This window comes from Drosophila biarmipes, chromosome 4, assembly GCF_025231255.1.
Source record: "Drosophila biarmipes strain raj3 chromosome 4, RU_DBia_V1.1, whole genome shotgun sequence".
Taxonomy (NCBI): domain Eukaryota; kingdom Metazoa; phylum Arthropoda; class Insecta; order Diptera; family Drosophilidae; genus Drosophila; species Drosophila biarmipes.
Window position 1 is genome coordinate 654999 of NC_066614.1, and position 24089 is coordinate 679087.

Here is a 24089-nt window from a genome sequence, read left to right on the forward strand (position 1 = left end):
ACTGAAATCATTATACCCTCTGCAAAGGTATAAAAATGTTCTGGCATGAAAATGGTGGCCACCACAGTTTTTGGCGGTTTGTAGGCGTTAAGTGGTCGTGGCACATTTTTGGTAAATTTTGTTGGTCAATCGATAGGTATTGATGATAAAAATACATTTCAGTTAACATTTTTTCTATCATAAAAACTGTAGGCGCTACAGATTTTCCGTTCTTAAAACCTTAAACATGAAATCGTTCTTAGGACAAGACTATTTGCACTTGCTTTAAGTATCGTGTTTTTTTATTAAATCTAGAAAACACAAATCGTTACAAAGTAAAATAATGATTATCGAATAATATTTTAAGACAAAACTTCAGCGAGTATATTTAACGCAGACATTTAAGTTCGGTGTTCCTAACAGCTCCAATTCTCAATTCTTACACTATCAGCCATTTGTCCCCAAAACCATTGGAAATTACGTTTTGGTATTTATTTTTTGTTCTTCACGACTAGATGATAATTAAGTATCATTAGGTTTAACGACCATAGATGAAATTGGGCATTGAAAATATAAGGTAAATAAAATTATTATAGTTTATTGGCCTTTACTGGTGGAGTAAATGGGTGTATTAAATTCGTCTGAATGAATTCCATAGCCATGTCTGTCCGAATGAACGCTGAGATCTCGGAAACTAAAAGAGCTAGAATTTTGGGATTTGACAGATGGTTGTCACGCCCTCAACGACCATTACACTAAAACCCTTTTGGCGCCAACATGTTTTAATATTTCGTAAAGCTTTGTATGAGATTGTGTTCTTATTAATAATATCCAAAAACATTTATTTAAAAATATAACCAAATATTAATCAACATTTTGCGAAATTAATTTAGATTTCACTAATTTAGATTTCATACGCAGTTGCTTAGTCAACCACCAAGACGGTGGGTGGGGCGCAGCTAGTTGGTGCTGCAGACTTGGTGGCTATAGGTGGCGCAAGGATGCGCTAGGTGGCGCAAGGATGCGCTAGGTGGCGCTCACATTCCTTCGAGCTGAATAACGGGTTTATAATATTCGATGCCTTAGAATATAGCGTATTCTTGTTATTATTCTTATTGTTATTATTAGTTACCCACGCAAAATACATGCACCTATTTTTTTGCTTCTGATGCAAAAACCCAGTAGTAATATAGGAATCAAAAAATATTTGATGTAACTAGTTTCATAGAGTGTGGAATGGTCTCGGTCGCAACGATTTTACCCCTACGAGCACCGCGAAGTAAGAGGAACCAAAGTGGCCATCTCGGGAATGCCTTTAGCATACTGTTCCAGGCATTTACATATATGCAGCTTAAAAACTAAGTGGCATCGACGCCAGGAATCGCGATCACGATTTGCGGTCAGGAGCAGATGGTGGAACCCAGCGAAAGATCCGCAAGAAGGAAAGAAAAACATAAATTTAGCAAGGCACTGATGGGGATCGAGCGAAGAGACCTGTTAAAATGCGTCGGTAGTCGTGCATCCGCAAGTGCACATCTGTTTCCGCGACATAGGTCTGTAAAAACAGGAAAGAAGGAGAGCAAATTGTAGGAGCAGCTTTCAAAATACTTGAATTATGATCCAGATGTAGTTTATTTTTGTCTACTAGCAGTAGAGCAGCAGATGGAATCCGGCGATCAATTTCCTACGGGACTGAACCCTCCAAGCTTACATTTTCTACTGTGACTTTCGCATTTTATTATTCGTAGAAAGCTTATTTCGCCAGCATTAGGTGTGCGTATACCTACCGGTAAGCCGAAATTGTTAATAAGTATTGATTTGAAGCCCGTATCGAGCAAGAAACATACTGATATCCAAGTCGAAAACCAGAGAGTTGATTTCTGCACAACTTCGTCACTATTAGATTGATTTTTCTCGGTGTACGAGCGCACAGATACACGTGAGCTCAGGGTTGCGCAGGCGCAGGCGCGAGCGCAGGCACTGCAGCAGCAACCCCTTCAGGGCTAGGTCACCCAGCCCCAGCCCCAACCCGGTCCAGTCCCCTCCAATCCATTCCCGCGCAGAACAAATGCGACGGACGGTTCGTTCGAGTTTCAAGGGACGCAGTGCCAGATGGCACCGGCGCCGGTGCGAACGCGGCTCCAGTGCGTAACGGTACCGCCACCGGTATCGCCGGGATCGGCGATCAGTGTCAGTGGTGCCCTGTTTGCGCCTAGGGTCGCTGGTACTCCTTAATTTATGCATAAAGCGGACAGCTCGCTGCAAAAGGGTCAGGAAGAGGCACTGAGGACAAAGGAAAAGTAATCACTCTGACAGACATATGTAGGTAGATGGGTCAGGCAAACGGAAGACCTGGAAGTGTTAAAGGGTTGATGCTCGGACACTGATTTGCCCACCGCGTGCACCCCTCGGACTAAGATCATTTACATATTCAACATTCAAACCCATTCCAAATGTTGAACCTTTCGCCGCCGCACCCGGATAAGCGAAACCGCTAAAATGGTTTATAAATTAAACTTGCCAGCCAACGATGCATATGTACAAACATGTTGCAGACCGTTATAAAAATTGCACGAATAGGGAGATTCAAATAAATCGGGTTGATATTAGACTCAAATATTGTATTACGCTATTTCGCTCAAATTTGCCGCGTGAAGGAGGCGCTCGTATTTGTTGCTCGTTTTATCGTGCGTCCTCATCTCCGGAAACGATCGAAAGACATGCAGGGTTCGGAAAGGATTGAAATAAAACAGTAAAACATAAATAAATCAAAGGAGTAAATTGAATTGGGGCGCTAAGTTAATATTTCTGTAATTAGTTTCCTACACCTCGGAAAGCCTTGGTCTGCAATGTTCCCACGGAAACGAACTGCAAGGTCAGGAATCTCTAGCTGCCGAGCCCAGATTCCTTTCTCGGTAATGTTATGGATATCAGGATCACTAAACGTGTCCGTCCGCATGAATGCGTAGATCTCGGAACCTTTAAAAGCTAGGAAGAGAGATTTGGCCAGCAGATTATTGCGTTCTGCGAAAGCCCCAAGCTTATTCAGCAGAATGCCGTACCTAAGATCACAACAACACCTGCCCAGCGCCCCGCCTAGGATTTGGAAAGCCGCTTCGCTGCATAACTCCAACTCCACCGCACTCCTCTTAGCTGACAGCTGGTATTTGATAGTCGATACCACTCGCTATAGCGTTTCCATTGCTTTAAAATCGAAATGAACAGAGCTGCCCTTGCTGTTCTCCGTGGAGCCACTTATATAATCGACTATTTGTTTTCGGGGGGACATAAAGGCATAATAAATCTTGCCCTAATAAAAGCAGCTGGAGCAAAGAAAATAAGTTAGGAAAAAATTGTAAATATACGAATAAAAGAAAATAAATATAAAGAGGAAATGCCATTTTGTTTTACCCCTTTTCCAGGACCTCCCACCCGTCCGCCGAAAAAACCATCTAAAAATCTTTACGCACCCACCCACCGTCCGACGAGCCGTCCGCCCAGCCAGCCGACTACCCTTTTAAGGCTGAGATCCAAGTCCATCGTTAGTTCTAGTTGCCCTTTTTGTTGTTTTTTATATTTTTTATTCTCTCTGTTTTGAATAAATGTTGGCATGGCGCGCTTCCTTCCGCAAAGGCAAGGAAAGCAAGCGAGCGCTGCCAAGGCCGCCTTGATGGATGACGATGACGATGGCAGTGCCATGGCAATGGAATACCCGAGCTCCAAGTTTGAGTTCTGTTGGGCAGAGTTGAACGAGGAATGGGGAGGGAGACAACTTCGCGCAAATAAAATGTAATTGAGGGGAGAACCAAGCCTAAGACGATGCTGGCACTGACAAAACTTGGGATGGCCGGTTTACTGGGGTGGGGTTTACTTGGGTTGCCGCATTCGGTGAGCACGAGGAGTGGGGTTGGTAACACTCCGATAATATTAAACCGGACGCGGCCCAGTTTTGGCCTGCTGGAAACAATTTAAAATTTAATTTCAGCGAAGAGCAGAAAAATCAACAGAAGTGGGTGTGGAAAAAAGAAAAGCTTCGAAGCCGTGAGAATGTTGCGATTCGGCCCACTTTCTTTGCCGTGGGTTGACGAATACCATCAGGGAGGTATTTCAGCCCCGAGAAGTTTTTCTTTTTGGTTGGCGTTTGTGGTGTAGGGTGTGCTCCTGGTCTAGTTAGTTAGATGTCCCTATTGAATTTCCCTTGCATGCAATTCGTTGTTTCTATTTTTCATTTTCTATACCCTTCTCTTTAGTTTGTCAACTGGCTTCATTTAGCGGAGTATTGATGCGGTACCACTAACCATGAGAAAGCACATAAATGGTCACAACGCTAAAGATAACTACGTCGATTTTTTTCTAATTTTTGGTAACACTTTAAAGTAAAAACGTAATTTTAGCCTAAAATATATTTTATAGCTCCCAAAGAAATAATCGGGAAAAATTGTTACAAAATTAAATCTTTTTTGAATTCCAAATAAAATTTTTCAAAATTGGACGGCTATATCATATAGCTGCCATAGAAACGGTCGGAAAGTTAAAATTATATTACATTTATTATAATTATTTATTGTATATTATATTAAAAATTATATCTTTGGTGCTTTCTAACATTTACCCTTCTAAGCTTGCAAATAGCATTTTTTTATTTGTGCTGAATTTTAAAATTCATTTTATCAAAATCGGACGTCATAAGAACGATCGGAAAATTGGTGGGAAAATAATACGAAACAAATTATAGCTTTGGGGCTTTTTGACATATTATCTTATAATATTGGGAATATAATTCTTTAAATTTTTAAGAATTTCGAATTCAATATAATAAAAATCGGACTACTTTAACATATAGATGTCAAAACATATGGTATGAAAAAAGAAAGAAATATTTTTGTTTTAATACCACTGAAGCCAGCAACAATACTTAAAAATTTCACATGGAAATAACAATTTTCATCAGTTCTGAATTTCGAATTAAATGTTATCATACAAATTTTGTTTAATATTGTCAGGTGACAAAGAAATCATTAAAAATATAAGCAACATGATTCAAGCGGCATTTAAATGACCTTTCCATTGATTCCAAAGTTTACACAAGTAAGTTCAAATTATGAGCATATTTAACTTTTGTTTCGTCAAAATACTTATGACTTATGCCGACCAGAGTAGTAATCCGTTCCGGCTGGTTCCCACTTATATACTACCTGCACAAGAAAGAAGAGTTTTGTCCAGTTTTAGCACTATAGCTTTAAAATTAAGAGACTGATGCGTAGAAGCGGACGCTTAGAAGGACGGACGGACGCAAGGAGCTAGATTGACTCGTCTAGTGATGCTGATCAAGAATATATACGAGTGTATACCTTATGGGGTCGGAAACGGTCAGTCCATTCACTGCGTTGCAATCTTCTGACTGAAATCATTATACCCTTTGCAAGGGCATAAAAAACCTACTACTACTAAGTGTAAAATGTGAATTATACTTAGAAATACATTAGGCGTCGTTTTTAGAAGGCATTGTTTTTTTGTTGCCAATATTTTATTTGTTCTCTTAAAAATTGTACAGCGAAAGAGCGAAGAAACTTAAGAGAACTAGGTAACCACTACGGAAACTTCAAAAACATCTCTTAGGAATTTATCGAGCAAGAGCGCAATAGAAAATAACTCTTTTCTCCTTTAAGTTTTGATGTGAAAAATGTAGAACAAACGCTTTCATAACATGCACTTAATTCTTTCAGAATTTCAACCCAGAAATCAATTAAAAATTATACATTTTAAGAATACCCAAAACCGAAAACAATTGTAACGAATTTGTATTTTTTCTTTGCCATTAGTCTATTAAACTGAAAAAGCAGAGACACCTAACGGTTGATAGCTGCGTAACAATAGATATACAAAAGTATGTGCTGTAGAGTGAATAGAAAAAAATATTATTTGCAGTAGTTCAGATAGCAAAATAAATGATACATATAATTTTCTAAAATGTTAGAGTCGGCCAGCTTAAATAAATTGTATTGCTTTAAAGTATAATGCAAATAGTAAATGAGTGACCGAAAATGATACTTTAATACTAAAAATGTTTCTAAATGTATTTATTTTTTCTTTGTTTAATATTGATATTAAATATTAAAGCCACTATTGACGTAGTTACGTTCACGTGATGCGTGTGCATTGTTATTGGTAAAGTAAATAGTTGAATAACTATCAAAAATAGATGTTCTAACGTACAATAGTTATTTACATCCTTACAATTTTCACAAAAATAATCATAATATTTAAAGAATCAGATATCGACAAGTTTCTTATTTTAATTAATACTTTATTTTTAAACTTATAAACTAATAAAACTACTTCCAATATTTTTATCTTAATGATTTATGAGTAAATGACATATTACAGGAGTTCCCGCTGGTCTTGATTAGTTAGTTCTACTTAGAAAAATTCTAATGATTTAAAATTCAAAAATATTGCAGTTTCGATATTTTGGCAAACGCATATTTAAAAAACACACATACATTTTGTTGATATATTATCAACAACCTTAAAAGACTTTTCTTAAAGCATACACTTCCACGCTAGCTGAAAGTCCCTGTGCAAATTTCGAGGCGCAATTCCAAATGACATTTTTATTATAAATTGGATGAATTTAATTATTTGATAAACTTGCTCGAATGGAACTTCCTTTGGCTTCCCAAAGTTAGCTTCCTTTCTTGTTTAAATAAAAATTTATAAATTTTAAACAACATTTTGAATTTGCTACTCCACTCTTCAATGGATGGAATGTGGGAACAGCAAATAATTTAATAAATGACTACACATTCTATTACTCATTCAACGCTCTGTGCTTGCCCATTTCAGGAAGGGGTGAATCAACAGGCAGTTAGCTCAATAAAGACCTTTTCAGTGAAAAGTTTCTGGTGGGTGGAGAATTTTTTAACCATTGCTGTTTTTTACGTGGTCTTCATTTTTATTTCCATTTGTTTTTTAACGGCATTGGTAAGCATTTTTTCCTCTGTTTGTTTTTTTCCAAATACGGTTTTAAGACCACCGACTCAGCTCTGGAGGAGTGCAAATCTGACCCTCAATTATCGTGTTACGAACTCGCCAAGTGAGTATGTGTTTCAGCTCTCCATTATTGCGAAAAAAGGAAAAAAATTTAAATTAAGGGCTACTAAGTTTGGGATATAAGTTATACCAGTTTTCACACATCTATAATTTTCTTTACCACTTAAGACAAAATCTTATTTTTATTCACATTTTTACCGCTTTCAATGCTGATGGTTGCGAACACCTCTCTGCAGAAACCCAGTACGCATATAACAAATGAACTTAGAATAATCAATACAACGTGGTCGTCATAAATAAAAAGAAATAAATTATAAAACAAGATTGTGTAAGTAATTACCTTTCAGGCCGCTCCGAAGCACATAAAACAAAGCACTAAGCCCACCTTCATGAGCAAATACGCTGTGGGAGAATAAAAGCATCGATTATAAGAGCGAGCGAAGTAACATTTTTTGAGTTGGGGCCAAAGTTGGAATTGCAATCGAAAACCGGAATTGAGTTAATTAAATTTCAAAAAGAGTGTGCCAACTTGTTTTAACGCTTCCGGCTGGGCCAAGACTAGCCAGATAAAGCTGAGTGCTTCGGCGTTTGCTTTTCGTAAAGGAGTGCATTTAGCAAGCCTCCTTCATAGCTTGTGCATATTAGTCAGTAGAATTCTTTGACAACGCAAATTGAATAGAAGGCAGTTAAGTAGACGGGATCGCGCTCATGACCGAAACCTCCGGCAATAATTCGATGTGATAAAAAAACGTTTAACGAGGCCTAATCGCCAATACCGTTTAGTGGGGGAAAATCGTCAGAAAAAATCCTTGCGGCCATCGCTGCAATGTGCGGCAGTTAACCTCGCCCCACGGTCTGCCCATGCGGTCCTGCGAGCATGTTTTTTGTGCTCAAACATTTTCACACTTGCGATTTTGAATGGCAACTGAAGCAACAGGATTCACATCAGCATTTTTTCGCCGTTCTGTTCTCTCTTCTCCTGACCCGGCTTACCTTCCGACCTGGCACCCTGTCCACCCCAAACCTGGCCCTCTGCTGGTCTGGCCGCATGTTAATTAACACGAATTGTGGTACTCCTGAGCCACTGGACAGACCTGCGGTCGTGGGCTGGTGCGGCGTACAATATTTGTCCAACAACATAATGTGTTTTTTTAATACCACGTGAATGGTGTACTCAGTTGGTCCCAGGTCAGTGATTGACCAATGAGTGTTGAAAAAATTCTGTGAAAAACCAACCAAACAGTTAAAAGTCGGAAAATCGCGGCAATTACTCTCTCGATCCCTTGCGAGTTGCGTGCCGAAATTTGTCCACTTATTTCCATTTTCAGTGCTTTTTCTGCTGGTTTTTTCTTGGCAAAGCTTTTAAAGGCAATCGGATTAAAAAGTAGATTAATTGCTTTGCGGCTTTGCCGTTTTATACCCTTGCAGAGGATATTATAATTCATACAGAAGTTTGCCTTGCGTGATTTTAAGGCGCCACCTAGGGGCGATTTCCTCACCAGGATTCCTAACCGAGTCGACCTGAGTAACGGGTACCTGATAGTCGATGGCAACGACTAGCCTTCTCTCTGTTTTGTTCTGTAATTGTCTAAGCGGTATTTTAATGGGGTACATAGGGGTTGAAAATAAAAAGGAGCAGGCAAATATGAACAAATGCGAAGCATACTTTTACGCGGCACACACTTTAATATTGAATTATTAATAACCTTGCCTTAAAGTATACTCCAGTCTTGTGATCAGGGTTCGCTTGATTTGCACTTTTCACATGTGGGACGAAGAAAAACTTTGTGTGGAACGTGTATTTTTATTTGGAACGTGTATTTTTAAAGAGCGAGACAAAAATAATAATAATAATAACGTAACAGAATGTTTAAATTATTTTACTTGTTCACTGGTCGGCATAAGTAATTTGACGAAACAAATGTAAAGTATACTCATAATTTGAACTTACTTCTTGTAGACTTTGGCTTCAATTGAAAGGTAATTTAAATGCCGTTTGAATGGTTCAATACTTTTCTGTACCCAGATCTTATTGAAAAGGAAGAATTTGTGTAAAAATTGACATTTTAAACTTTCTTACTCGTCTTGAAAACTAACATTTTTTCCTGATATAAGTTGCCACTTACCCGCTTTTTAAGGCAGACAGATTTGTGGGCGTGGCACATTTGTTTTAGGTCACTCGATAGGTATTTATGCGACAAACACATTTCAGTTACAATTGTAATTATTGTCATAAAAACTGAAGGCGCTACAGATTGTCGCGGATTGTGGGCGTAAGAGTGGGCGTGGCATAGTATACGAGATTTCAGCGTTCATACGGAAAGGCAGACAGACAGACAGGCGGACAGATGGACATGGCTAGATCGACTCGGTTAATGATCCTGATCAAGAATATATATACTTTATGGGGAAACGCTACCTACTATCTGCTACATACGTTCCGACGAATCTAGTATACCCTTTACTCTACGACTAACGGGTATAATGATTTCAATATTTCTCTGACCGTTTCTTTGACAACTATATGTTAGAGTCAACCGATTTTTCTTAAATTTAAGTCAAAATTCTTAAAAATATAAAAATTTATATTTCTTATATTATGAGATAATACGTCAAAAAACACCGAAGCTACAATTTGTTTCATATTATTTTCCCTCCCATTATATTGGGATTGTATCTTATTTTTTTAATCAGGGGTATGCTGATATATCGAATAAAAGGCAGAAGAACAGAACAAGGCAAGGAATTTCTTGACCAGTTGACCACCACCGTAGGAACATGTTATTCTAATGCAAGACAACTCCAAGTGATATGAAATTCGTGTTCCTGGAGAAAAGCCAACTGGTTTTGTATGATTCGACTGCTGGGAAAGCAAACCAGTTTTCGGACTTTGCCCTTGCCAGCTGGACTCGCGAAATTGCTGAGTAAAATATCATAGCTAACGCTAAAATAACAAAAATAAAACTGAAACCGGCTCCGAGAGGTTGCACATATTTCCCAAAGCTATTGCCCCTTTTTCTATGTTTTTCAACCCTTTCTCTTTATATTTAAAGCGTGAGTTTTATAGTTTTTTTTTGATTTTTTTATCTTATTTGCATATTTTTTATGTGGCAGGAAACTGGACACCAGCTTGACCCGTTCCTGTGCTCGGTCGACATCTGCCTGTACCGAAATCACATTTAATGTAACAAATCAGGTCCGTTATTCGATGAGCCTGCAGGAAGTATTTTAGTCTCTCAGTTTAAAAGCTATCGGGCTGAAACTTTCTCAAAAGTCTTCTTTCTATTGCAGGTAGTATATAAGACGGAACCAGCCGAATCGGACCACTATATCTTATAGCTCCCATAGGAACCATCAGGGAAAAATTAAAAAAAAAATTTTTTTTAACATATACCTTTCTAAGGTTCGATATAACATTTTTAAATTAGTTCTGAATTAGTTTCGAATTAAATTTTATCAAAATCGGACGACTATATCATATAGCTCCCATAGGAACAATCGGAAAATTAGTGGTAAAATAATATTGAAAAATTATATCTTCGGTGTTTTTTAATTTCTAACCTCCTACGCTTGGAAATAACATTTATTTTGGCTTAGAATTTCGAATTAAACTTTATCAAAATCGGACGACTATATCATAAAGCTGCCATAGGAACGATCGGAAAATTAGTCGGAACACATTTAATAAAAATTATATCTTTTGTGTTTTTTTAACATATAACCGTATAAGCTTGAAAATAACATTTTTTAATTAGTTCTTAATTTCGAATTAAATTTTAATAAAATCTGACGACTATATCATATAGCTGTTATAGGAACGATCGGATAATTGGTGGGAAATAATGTGAAACAAATTATAGCTTTGGGGCTTTTTGACATATTTTCTTATTATATTGGGAATATAAATTTTTATATTTTTAAAAATTTCGAATTCAATTTAATAAAATTATTGATTATTTTTTATAGCTGCAAGGGTATACAAACTTCGGCTTGCGAAGTTAACTTCCTTTCTTGTTTAACTTATAACCTCCTACGCTTGGAAATAACATTTTTTATTTGGTTTTGAATTTCGAATTAAATTAGATTAAAATCGGACGACTATATCATATATCCCCCATAGGAACAATCGGAAAATTAGTGGTAAAATAATATTGAAAAATTATATCTTCGGTGTTTTTTAACTTATAACCTCCTACGCTTGGAAATAAAATTTTTTATTTGGTTATGAATTTCGAATTAAATTTTATCAAAATCGGACTATATCATATAGCTGTCATAGGAACGATCGGATAATTGGTGGGAAATAATGCGAAACAAATTATAGCTTTGGGGCTTTTTGACATATTTTCTTATTATATTGGCAATATAAATTTTTATATTTTTAAAAATTTCGAATTCAATTTAATAAAATTATTGATTATTTTTTATAGCTGCAAGGGTATACAAACTTCGGCTTGCCGAAGTTAACTTCCTTTCTTGTTTAACTTATAACCTCCTACGCTTGGAAATAACATTTTTTATTTGGTTTTGAATTTCGAATTAAATTTGATTAAAATCGGACGACTATATCATATATCCCCCATAGGAACAATCGGAAAATTAGTGGTAAAATAATATTGAAAAATTATATCTTCGGTGTTTTTTAACTTATAACCTCCTACGCTTGGAAATAAAATTTTTTATTTGGTTATGAATTTCGAATTAAATTTTATCAAAATCGGACTATATCATATAGCTGTCATAGGAACGATCGGATAATTGGTGGGAAATAATGTGAAACAAATTATAGCTTTGGGGCTTTTTGACATATTTTCTTATTATATTGGGAATATACATTTTTATATTTTTAAAAATTTCTAATTCAATTTAATAAAATTATTGATTATTTTTTATAGCTGCAAGGGTATACAAACTTCGGCTTGCCGAAGTTAACTTCCTTTCTTGTTTAACTTATAACCTCCTACGCTTGGAAATAACATTTTTTATTTGGTTTTGAATTTCGAATTAAATTTGATTAAAATCGGACGACTATATCATATATCCCCCATAGGAACAATCGGAAAATTAGTGGTAAAATAATATTGAAAAATTATATCTTCGGTGTTTTTTAACTTATAACCTCCTACGCTTGGAAATAAAATTTTTTATTTGGTTATGAATTTCGAATTAAATTTTATCAAAATCGGACTATATCAAATAGCTGTCATAGGAACGATCGGATAATTGGTGGGAAATAATGTGAAACAAATTATAGCTTTGGGGCTTTTTGACATATTTTCTTATTATATTGGGAATATAAATTTTTATATTTTTAAAAATTTCGAATTCAATTTAATAAAATTATTGATTATTTTTTATAGCTGCAAGGGTATACAAACTTCGGCTTGCCGAAGTTAACTTCCTTTCTTGTTTAACTTATAACCTCCTACGCTTGGAAATAACATTTTTTATTTGGTTTTGAATTTCGAATAAAATTTGATTAAAATCGGACGACTATATCATATATCCCCCATAGGAACAATCGGAAAATTAGTGGTAAAATAATATTGAAAAATTATATCTTCGGTGTTTTTTAACTTATAACCTCCTACGCTTGGAAATAAAATTTTTTATTTGGTTATGAATTTCGAATTAAATTTTATCAAAATCGGACTATATCATATAGCTGTCATAGGAACGATCGGATAATTGGTGGGAAATAATGTGAAACAAATTATAGCTTTGGGGCTTTTTGACATATTATCTTATAATATTGGGAATACAAATTTTATATTTTTAAAAATTTCGAATTCAATAAAATTATTGATTATTTTTTATAACTGCAAGGGTATTCAAACTTCGGCTTGCCGAGGTTAACTTCATTTCTTGTTTCATATTATTTTCCTACTAATTCTCCTATTGTTCCTATGACAGCTATATGATATAGTCGTCCGATTGTGATAAAATGTAATTCGAAATTCTACTAATATAAAATGTTGTTTCCAAGCTAAGAAGGCTATATGTCGAAAAGCACCAATACTATAATTTGTTATATATTATTTTCCCACCAATTTTCCGATCGTTCCTATGACAGCTATATGATATAGTCTTCCGATTTTGATAAAATGTAATTCGAAATTCAAAACCAATAAAAAATGATATTTCTAAGCTTAGAAGATTATATGTGAAAAAATACCGAAGATATAATTTGTATACCATTGCAGAGGATATAATGATTTCAGTCAAAAGTTTGCAAAGCAGTGAAGGACACGTTTTCGACCCCATAAAGTATATATATTCTTGATTAGCGTCAGACGAGTCGATTTAGCCATGTCCGTCCGTCCGTCCGACCGTTTCTACGAAAACTAGTCTCTCAGTTTTAAAGCTATCGGGCTGAAACTTTCTCAAAAGTCTTCTTTCTATTGCAGGTAGTATATAAGTCGGAACCAGCAGGATCGGACAACTATATCTTATAGGTCCCATAGGAACTATCGGGCAAAAAAATTAAAAAACAAGAAAGGAAGTTAGCTTCGGTAAGCCGAAGTTGCTATAGTAAATGCATACACCAACCTCTTCCCGTGCACTGTGTACCTACGTGCACTGATCATCATAGTTTTATGAATTTACCATGTAGTCTAAAAAACAAAACCAAACTTGGATTTAATTTTCATTCAGTTTTTAAAGCAACAAAATATAGGGATGGTTGCTTACCAATATTTATCATATACTAAATTGTATTTTATAAATCCACCCCTTCTTCGTTTCTTTCTTACACAGAAGGTCGCCATTTTTATTTGGTTAAAGAGTCAACCAAACAAAACCACCACCTTTCTGGAAATCGAAAAGCAACAGCAAATCTTCTGGCGATATTTAATAAGTTAGGAATAGAGAAAAAATAAGTTAGAGCTGTTTTTTAAGTTTTAGTCTTAAAGAATTATTTAACAAATAAGTGTTTTGAAATCCCTTTGGGTTAATTACATCATCGATAAAAGCATAAAAACTGAGAGACTAGTTTGCGTAGAGCCGGACAGACGGATTTCGATAGATTGACACGCCTTGTGATGCTGATCAAACATATATATACTTTATTGGTTCGGAAACGTCTTTTTCACTGCGTGCAAATATCTAAATGAAGTTATTATTAGACGATGGTATCCAAAACTTCTAATATCAAACAAAAACGCATTTTAACGAAGTAAGGGGTCGTGGCGATCGACAACCATCAAGTATCAAAAGTTCTGATATCGGCTTTTGTGACGAATAATTCTTGTTAATTTGACTAAATAATTACACTTCCTAAAGTGTTCTCGTTCTGCCAGCTACAGCGCAAATAGAGACCTTTGCTTATGCAAATATTTTATTTATATGAAATTCATTAGGAACAACCTGCAGTCATTATATAAATTGTTAATACTTACACGCAGTATAAAATAAAATGGAATTTGAACCAAAAAATGACTTGAGTTAAGGTAATATGGACTCTATTTTGACCACCAACTTATTTTAAGCCCGTCATGATCAAACCCAGATGGTTACCCGTTACTCAGCTAAATAGAGCAAAAGCGAAAAGGAGATATACAAACAGCAAAGCGACACCTACCCGCTTTTTCAATATATGGTCCTGTGGGCGGTAGGCAGATTTATAATGTGTGAGGCAAACTTTTTTTTAACTCAATCGATAATTGTTGACGAGATCAACATATTCAGATAAAATTTTTTTAATTTTTTAAAAACTTCAGGATTGTGAGCGTTAGATAATGAGTAGCACCCTGCTGAACAAACTGATTCGAACAGGGGTTACTTAGTTTCTAATTCTAATTTCTAATAACATTGCTAATTGCATGTGTCTTAGCGAACTATTTTACGTTGGTAAGGGCTCTGCCATTGAGAAAAAGGTCCTCGTTCCCACTGGTATAAATGAGTTGGACGTTTTTTGTTGTAAAATTCATTTAATAATAATATAAAAATTTTCAAATAATAAAAAAAGGAAAACCTGCAAACGGGGCGGATTTGAACGGGTCAAAAAAATCGGGAGCTTACTCAGTTCCGCTGTTCAGTTGCATCAACCGACGCACCAATTTTTGCGTTTTAAAGATGAACCGAAAGAAACATGTGAATGTGAAAACCGGATCCCGTCTATTTATGGACCATATTTTAAACCATATATAGCGTGGTGACATTACACATTACAAACGAACATATTTTTGATTAATCTAGTCAAAAAATGTATCATTAGGTAATCTTCTAATTAAAATTTAAGTGACAAATGCCTTTCCATATATTTTGTAAACGTAAGAATATGACATAAAGACACTCCTATTATAAATGGGTTGTTTCAAAAACAAATGTTTACATATTTTATTTCCAGAAAAAATTGTTAGAGCTTTGTTATATGCTACTTTTTGGTTTGTGTACATTGGTCAATTCGACAAACTTAAACTAAACGTTGTAGCACATTTGTACTTATTTTAGGTCCACATTGGCCGTAAAACTGAATTTTCAATCAATTTTATTTTTCTTATTATCAATGGGCTAGTTATATAATCTTACGGGTTTAAAGGCAATACCAGACACATATATATATTATTTATATAAAAATAAATTTTTAATTATTTATCTTCTTAGTTTCACAGCAAAATATTCTCTTTCTTCTTTCCATTATTTGCCTCGTTGAAATATTTTAAAAGTCTAACACTGTAAGGGGTTGTTGGAATTGTAAATGTATCACCGAATTATTAAATGCAGTAGGTTATTCATCATCCCACAGGTATTGCTGAGCAGTGCTCTAACCATTTCTTTTCGGGTTGAAAAACAGCTTACTCATTCCCTTTGCTTCAACCCTCATATAAAAAGAAAGAGGCAGTCAATAAGGAAGGGAGGTGTCCCTGTATCTCTATGTACAAGCTCTGCTACTTCCTTTCTGCTTTCGGATGAAATTAAAAGAAGCGCATGGGTACATACATAAGTAGAGTCGCGACATCGCAAGCTACTATTACCAAATAGGAAATTTTCTTTAATAAAAAATTCGCTTGCACGAAGTAAAATAAAGAAATTGTAAGAGCGCCTTTCGTTCAAGGCCATGATAATAATTATGCTTCTTTACTCCAAACTTTTTTCTAGTTGAAGTTTGTAAATAAATTCGTAATACTAAAATGAAAAGTAAAAACTTTATATCGACTCAGAATAGAATAAGATCAAACATAACGAAGTTTCAATTATCTTCCTAATGTCAATCGAAACGATTTTCAGAAAATGTAATTTAAAATTCTGAAATACAAATAATAATATTTAATATAATGTATATTTATCAAACCATCATAACTATCAAATTGTTTAATAAACTCAATTTAATATTTCCCTTTCTTGAATTTCGTTTTTAAATTGAGAACATTGATACCAAAATGTCCTTACATATCATAGAAATAAGACATTTGAAAAATTTCGTCCCGATATCATCGAGCCTGTGAGACTAGTTTGCGTAGAAACGGACGGACAGACGGACGGACAGACGGAAATGGTTAGATCGACTCGTCTAGTGACGTTGACTGAATAAATAAACTTTATGGGGTCGGAAACGTCTCCTTCACTGCGGGAGCTATAAAATATAGATGTCCGCTCCGGCTGATTCCGACTTATATACTACCTGCAAATGAAAGAACACTTTTTGGAAATTTTCAGCCCGATAGCTTTGGAAACGGACGGACAGACGGGTATGGCTAGATCGACTCGGCTAATGAACATATATATTTTACGTGGTGGGAAAGGCTTTCTTTTATTCTACGAGTAACGGGTATGATGGGAGCGACTTCAATAATGTGGGCGCTTTCTTTTACTTGTTACATACTTTCGGAAGAATCTTATATAACCGTTTCAGCAGTACGCCACTGAGCGTCTTGGCGGCTTGGTGCTAATCCCCCTAGAACTCCCTTTAGCTGATTAACGGGTATCTAATAGTCGAGGCCATCGACTGTAGCGTTTTCTCTTCTATAAATATATACCTAACGACGAATACACAGCTAAATGCAGTGCTACTGTACGCCAGATTTCAGCTGGACGTCTCCTGGATTCTAAGTTCAAACGGTTTTGTGAGTAAATTTTCTACTGGGTGCCCATATATATCTGCAGAGCAACCACATTTTCGCGAACAGGACGAGGTGTATGAGATAATGGTTCGGTGCCTTACACACTGGCATCTGCGCACACATACACACCCGTTGCACACACACACGCCGCCTCCATTTTTGTTACCGCCAAATGCCATAGCTACATTTTTTGTTGAATATTTCCGAGCAACTTTCTTCAGTTCCTCCCCAGCAGAACATTTTTACGTCCTTCCTTTGTTCTCTCTTTTTCTGTGTTCCTTCTTACGTATGTGTACTTGGAGATGGAGACTTTGGCGGCAGAGGCCGAGTTCGCTTGCTGGTGATGTTTTTTAATGAAACACAACCTACTCAAGAGGGGGCTCAAGTTTAAAATGCCAAAGGAGACGGGCGCTACATCTGCGGCGTGAACGGGCTGGGTGGGGGCTGGTTGGGGGGTTGGGTAGTGAGGCGAGGGCGAGAGAAAGGAATCGGATCTGGAGAGTGGGGAATGCGCAATAGGGCTGCTACTGGGGCTCGGGGTGCAAAGACGTTCGCTAGCCGACGCCGCTGCGACACCATACCCCAAACCCCTACTTCCATACCCATGCTCAGAGCCGTCGCTGTGTGCTTATGCTGAGCGAAAGGGAGCAACTTATTGCGAGACTGAATACAAGACTAAAGGCAGCAGCACACACGAAGCATGCTACAAAAAAGGCGCAGAAGTTTTGAAAAATGAACACCAGCCTTGGGGATAAGATAGAGCATCATTTTCTATATAGCTGCGCGGGCTTATATGTGCTCTGCTACCTACATACTGACATTATTTTGTACTTAGACCTTTGTGTAGCAGGGCAAGACGATTTAGGATACGCATATTCAATGTTCACACAAATGTATGCACTTTAATTAAATAAAGAGAACTAAGATCTACAATTTGTATGCCCGTTACTCGTAGAGTAAAGGGTTTTAAAGCGACTAAATTCATTGGTAAGTTGTACCAATGTAAAGCGGGGTCTATTCGTTAGAGTACTGCATATTTAAAAGTAAATATATACCTATAAGAGGAATAAGATTATTTTTCAAATTCATAGTTACATTACTGCAGCATGATAATTTAAAAGCAAAATTAAAAAAGCAATCTCAAAGTGCACTGTGAAGAATTTGCAGAATGACTTCCAGATTATATTCCGGAAAGTATGTTGAAGGCTTCAGAGAATATGTTTTAGGTAAAGTTGTTGTTTTCGGAGCTTTAGGCTTACGATAGGGTAAGTATTTTTGATAGTTAATCAACTATATACTTTGAACGTTACTATGTAATGGTGGCTTAACAGTTAACTTTTTAGCGAAGCAAACACGAATATATATTAGCATTTTAAATAATAAAGTACAATTTATCTATCTAATCTAAACTTTCTGCATTGCCAATTCTACAAGCCATTTTTTTTACTTTAAAATTTTACCCAAAATCGTTAAAGAAAAGAAGAAAAAAAAAGGATAAAATAAATTGAATAAAAAACCTTTGCCCATAATTTTTAAGCGGTGGTATTTAGACAAATAATGTTAGAAAGGCGTTCAAGGCATTTCAAAAAACCTTTATAATAGTGCACACCAATTGCTTTTTTGCTTTTTTCTCGACAAACTAGATAAGTTTTCCAAAAGTAGTAGCATATAAAAGTCTATAAATCTCAAGGCCCTTATTGCAAATTTCCAGAACCGTCAAATAGAGTTTGAATACGCACAAAAAAGTACAATGCTCAGGCAGTGTTCTGAACTGGTAAATGCGCACCTTCTTTTTATTAATAACCTTCAAACCTTACTTTTCCAGAAGTGGCAGAACTATGTTTCTTATATTAAACTGTTTAACATCATCTAAAATTTCCAGGCAGTGACCAGCGGTGAAAGTGTAAAATTGAAAATTTAGAAAATTGGATCTGCTGGTTATGGTGGGGAAAAATGACTCTGGCTTTTAACCTAGTTTTGTTCTTCCTGAAAATACGCATTGAATGACAGTTTGTTGAAATCCAATGATTTTTTTATTCTTCCCAAAAGGAAAATTCTTGTATGTATGTTTTTGGGAGCCCTATGGGTGTATAAAGTAGATTGAGATAGAAAACGTTTGTTCTACGACTTTTGAAAAACAACATTTATGTCTCAGAAAAGATAATTTGCTAAGTACTCTTCGTATAGTGAAATTGTCTAAATATAATAGATTTAGAGTTATGACAAAAGGGTTTTTTTTGAACCCACTTTTTGACCATTTTCTCGAAATTGAATCGAACGAATTCTTTTTAAATCTTAAATCTTATATCCCTTGAGATTACTCAACTTTTGATATCTAACACCAAAAAATAGCAACCCATTTCTCTTCAGTTTGAAAAGCATTACAAAACTTATTACAAAATTTTTAATTAAAGTTTTTAAGAATAAATTATTAAAAGCAAGAAAAATGTTATATAATGCTATTTTCAAACCTCATATATGAGTATTTCAGCAAAAGCGAATGGAAGCAATGTAAGTTGAGAGCTTTCCCATTTTTAGACATTACTTTGCGCGTTTTTAGGCATTATATTAAAAAAAACACCAACAAAATATTTTTTTAATTTTTATACGCTTGCTTGGTATAATGATTTCAGTCAGAAGTTTGCAACGCAGTGAAGGACCCCATAAAGTAGATATATTCTTGATCAGCATCACAAGACGAGTAAATCTAGCCATGTCCGTCTATCCGTCCGTTTCTACGCAAACTAGTCTCTCAGTTTTAAAGCTCTCCCAAAAGTCTTCTTTCTATTGCAGGTAGTATATAAGTCGGAACCAGTCTGACAACTATATCTTATAGCTCCCATAGGAACTATCGGGGAAAAAATTTAAAAAAAAATTATACCTTCTGTTTTTTTTAACATATAACCTTCTAAGCTTGAATTTAACATTTTTAAATTAGTTCTGATCTATATCATAGGAACGATCGGATAATTAATGGGAAATAATGTGAAACAAATTATAGCTTTGGGGCTTTTTGACATATTGTCTTATAATATTGGGAATATAAATTTTTATATTTTTAAGAATTTCGAATTCAATTTAATAAAAATATTGATTATTTTTTATAACTGCAAGGGTTACAAACTTCGGCTTGCCGAAGTTAACTTCCTTTCTTGTTTAAAATAGGTTTTTGATTATTCCCATGTGAGGTAAACGATATATTGGTCCGACAACTTCTGATATCAAAAAAATAGTACATTTTAGTTAACATTTTTTTCTATCATATAAACTGTAGGCGCCACAGATTTAGCGGATTGTGGGCGTGGCACCTTACGCTGCGCAGGAAGCCCAGGAATCTGCATGCCAAGTCTGACTGTTCTAGCTCTTATAGTTTCCAAGATCTCAGCGTTCATACGGAAAAACGGACAGACGGGCAGACGGGCAGACGGACAGACAAGCAGGCAGACATGTCTAGATCGACTCGGCTAGAGATCCTGATCAAGAATATATATACTTTATGGGGTCGGAAACGCTTTCTTCAGCTTCTCCTTCTGCCGTCAACACTTTTCACTCTAATTTTTCGTCACTTTTCTCTGTTTATAGAAGCGCCAAGAAGGAGTGAGCAATACATAAAATGGGCAAAAAACTAAGCATGAACAATCTAACTAAATGTTTGCACTAGTTGTTTAATAAAATATTTTGTCGAACGGCTTCGTTCAAAGCTGCAAGTTCGGCCGCAACTATCCGAATAAAAAGATTTCTCATTGTCCGGCTCTGGCGTCAATGATTTTTTCTTTGGAGGTTTGTGGGCGTGGAAACAATTTTTTAGGTCATTCGATAGATATTGACGAGAACAATACATTACATTAGCATACAATACAATACATACATACAATACATTTTAGCATTTAAACTATAGGAAAGTTATTACCAAACAATATGCCGCACACTCAACTAAAATGAGCAAAAGGCAGATGAAGCTATAAAAGCCGCAGACAGATTTAAGCGTTATGGGCGTTAATGCGGGCGTGGCATAATTTCTTTAGGTCAAAAGATAGGTATTGACATGACCAATACATTTCAGTTAGAATATTTTTTCTAGCGACACAGTTTTGAGCGGTTTGTGAGTTTGTTTCCGCCAATAAAATATACCCCTTTATTCAACGAGTAACTAGTAACGAGTTATATTAAAATTTATAATAATAAAAATATTCGAGATTTTGTGTCGGCTTTCCTCGTTCCAATTCACTTCGAATCTTTTTCCGGCTCTAAGCTTCAATTAGTTGTTGCATACATTCTAGCGCGAGGCATTCTACTAGCTCACCCCAAAAATAGGCAACGCTCTTCAGAGTTCACTTAACGCATTTTGTCTCAATTTTTAAGCATACTTTACGGCGACTGTACCATTTGTAATTTCCCTCCCCGCCAGCACAAGCGATTGCTAGGCGGAAAGGAAATGTTTTCTAAGAAAGCAAATGAAAACCCAATGAAAAATAACATGAAAGCAAGCCGTAAGTGAGAAAAGGGGTTGGGAGGCACGGCTGCGAAAAAAACGTGGGCCGCAAGAAAAACGCACGAGAAGGAAAGTCGTAAGAGTGGCTGGGCGGAGGCGGAGCTACGTTTCAGATATCAAGCCAATCCCCGGACTGAGAGCGACTCTTCGCCTCTTGCCTTCCGCCTCTGCGCGAGTTTTAATTTTACAGAGCCAAAAGTTGGGACTTATTTTTATTTTAAGCAGAACACCAACTTCAGCCCCTCCACCACTCCTTCTGACACCAGTAAGCCCCACAGCAACGAAAGAAGCAGAAGGCTTCTTTATTATAAAGTCGCAGACGTGGCACTAGAAATCATAAAATAAGTTGCCTTTTTCTTAGAAATAAAAGCTGTATTGATTTATTTTTTTACAACCAGCGGTGCCTTAGAAACCAATTAGTAAATTGTACGAAGTAGTGTACAATTATAAGGCTGCACATCGCTCTCCGATTTCTATGCACCCCGAATGCCTTAAAAATATTATTTTTGTGTATGACTTAAGCGTACTTTGACTCTATTTCGCTTGACCGGATAATTTGTTTGATTTCGCTTAGTTTTTCAATTCGCTTACTTTACCTAAATTCGCTTAGTAATTAAAGCTCAGTCTAAAGCTTTTTCTTCACAGAATAAGCACAGACGTAAGCTTTAGATCCTTTTTTCGCCACCCATATGATGTGTGTTGCTACGTAGGCACGTAGTGCCTGTGACGTTACGTTAGGGGACATATTAGGATTGAAAACATATGAGTCAAAATCTGCCAAGTGTGCCACCCCTGTTCCAAAGGTCCGACTTTCATAGAACTTTTTGCTTTTCCAGTTCACAAGGACAAATCAAAATCATCATTTGAAGGGGTTAAATGGTTGCGACTGAAACAGAAAAGGCCGCGTATAGCTAGGTGGCGCGAGAGTCATTTCAATTGATTTGTCAAAAGAACTTTTGATGCTAAGCGCGGCCTTTTCAGTATAAGATGTGTAAAATCGATATTGAGAAAAACTTTGTCCAGGCCCCTCTTCATACCAGTTACTCGTAGAGTAAAAGGGTATACTAGATTCGTCGGAAAGTAAGTAACAGGCAGAAGAAAGCGTTTCCGACCACATCAAGTACATATGTACATTCTTGATCAGGATAACTAATATCACTAGCCGAGTCAATCTAGCCATGTCCGTCCGTCCGTATGATCGCTGAGATCTCGGAAACTATAAGAGTTAGAAAATTCAGACTGGGCATGCAGATTCCTGGGGTTCCTGAGCTTCTCGAGTATGTTTCACGCCCACTCTAACGCCCACAATCTGCGAAATTAAGTAGCGCCTGCAGTTTTTATTTGCAGAGGGTATAATGATTTCAGTCAGAAGTTTTCAACGCAGTGAAGGAGACGTTTCCAACCGAAAGTATATATATTCTTGATCAGGGTCACAAGACGAGTCGATCTAGCCATGTCCGCCTGTCCGTCCGTTCGTTTCTATGCAAACTAGTCTCTCAGTTTTAAAGCTATCGGGCTGCAACTTTCCTAAAAGTCTTCTTTCAATTGCAGGTAGTATATAAGTCGGATCCAGCCGGATCGGACAACTATATCGTATAGCTCCCATAGGATTTCTAAGCTTGAATATAACATTTTTGAATTAATTCTGAATTTCGAATTAAATTTTATCAAAATCGGACGACTTTATCATATAGCTCCCAAAGGAACAATCGGAAAATTAGTGGTAAAATAATATTGAAAAATTATATCTTCGGTGTTTTTTAACTTATAACCTCCTACGCTTGGAAATAACATTTTTTATTTGGTTTTGAATTTCGAATTAAATTTTATCAAAATCTGACGACTGTATCATATAGCTGCCATAGGAACGATCGAAAAATTAGTAGGAAAACATGAAATAAAAATTATATCTTTTGTTTTTTTTTAACATATAACCTTGTAAGCTTATAGGTACTTTAGTCACCGTTCCTGGATCTCAGCCTAGTGAGGTTCAGACTGCTGCTGGGGGGCGTAAGAAACTTTCACCCCAGATACCACATCTGAGGATGTTCTGGAATTTATACGTGAAAAATTCCCATCCGAAGATATTGCAGTTGAACAATTTCGATTTTCATACGCTCGTAGGACGTCTTTTAAAATATTTGCTCCGCCTGATGTTTTTAATGTTTTACTTTCTGAAAGCTTTTGGCTTAATGATGATTTAGTAATTAAAGAATTTGTTCCAAATAAACCGAGAACAAATAACAGGCCCTCCACTGTGCCAAAAAAATAAAGATTAATTTTGGCGAATCAAAATGTTAGGGGATTAGCTTTATGCTGACTCCTCTGCATTTACCGAAGATATTTTAGCTTTTACGGAAACTTCGCTGAAACCAGGGATATCCGACTCTGAAGTTCTGGCTAATAACTTCAATACTTATAGGACCGATCGCCACTCACGTGGGGGGGCGGTGTCCTGGTTGCCGTTACCCCCAGCCTAACATATGAAAGAATTCTCGTTCACA

At 36.2% G+C, this 24089-nt stretch overlaps 1 protein-coding gene and 1 long non-coding RNA gene across 4 annotated transcripts in view; one reads left to right on the forward strand and one right to left on the reverse strand.

Annotated features, from left to right (window-relative positions):
• LOC108036003 (transcription initiation factor TFIID subunit 3) overlaps window positions 1-24089 on the reverse strand; it is a 101544-nt gene that overhangs the window by 10866 nt on the left and 66589 nt on the right. Inside the window, exon 9 of one of the 3 annotated variants that reach the window (XM_050887022.1) lies at window positions 16639-16654. The exons of the other annotated variants lie outside the window; for them this stretch is intronic. Within the exon in view, the coding sequence (XP_050742979.1) occupies window positions 16651-16654 (4 nt within the window). The 3' untranslated portion in view covers window positions 16639-16650. Of the gene's footprint in view, window positions 1-16638; window positions 16655-24089 lie in introns of those variants that run through there. 3 annotated transcript variants of the gene reach the window in all.
• LOC127010950 (uncharacterized) lies at window positions 9734-10436 on the forward strand. The gene is made up of 3 exons (XR_007763906.1): window positions 9734-10086; window positions 10147-10228; window positions 10324-10436. It is a non-coding gene; the product is annotated as an uncharacterized LOC127010950 (long non-coding RNA).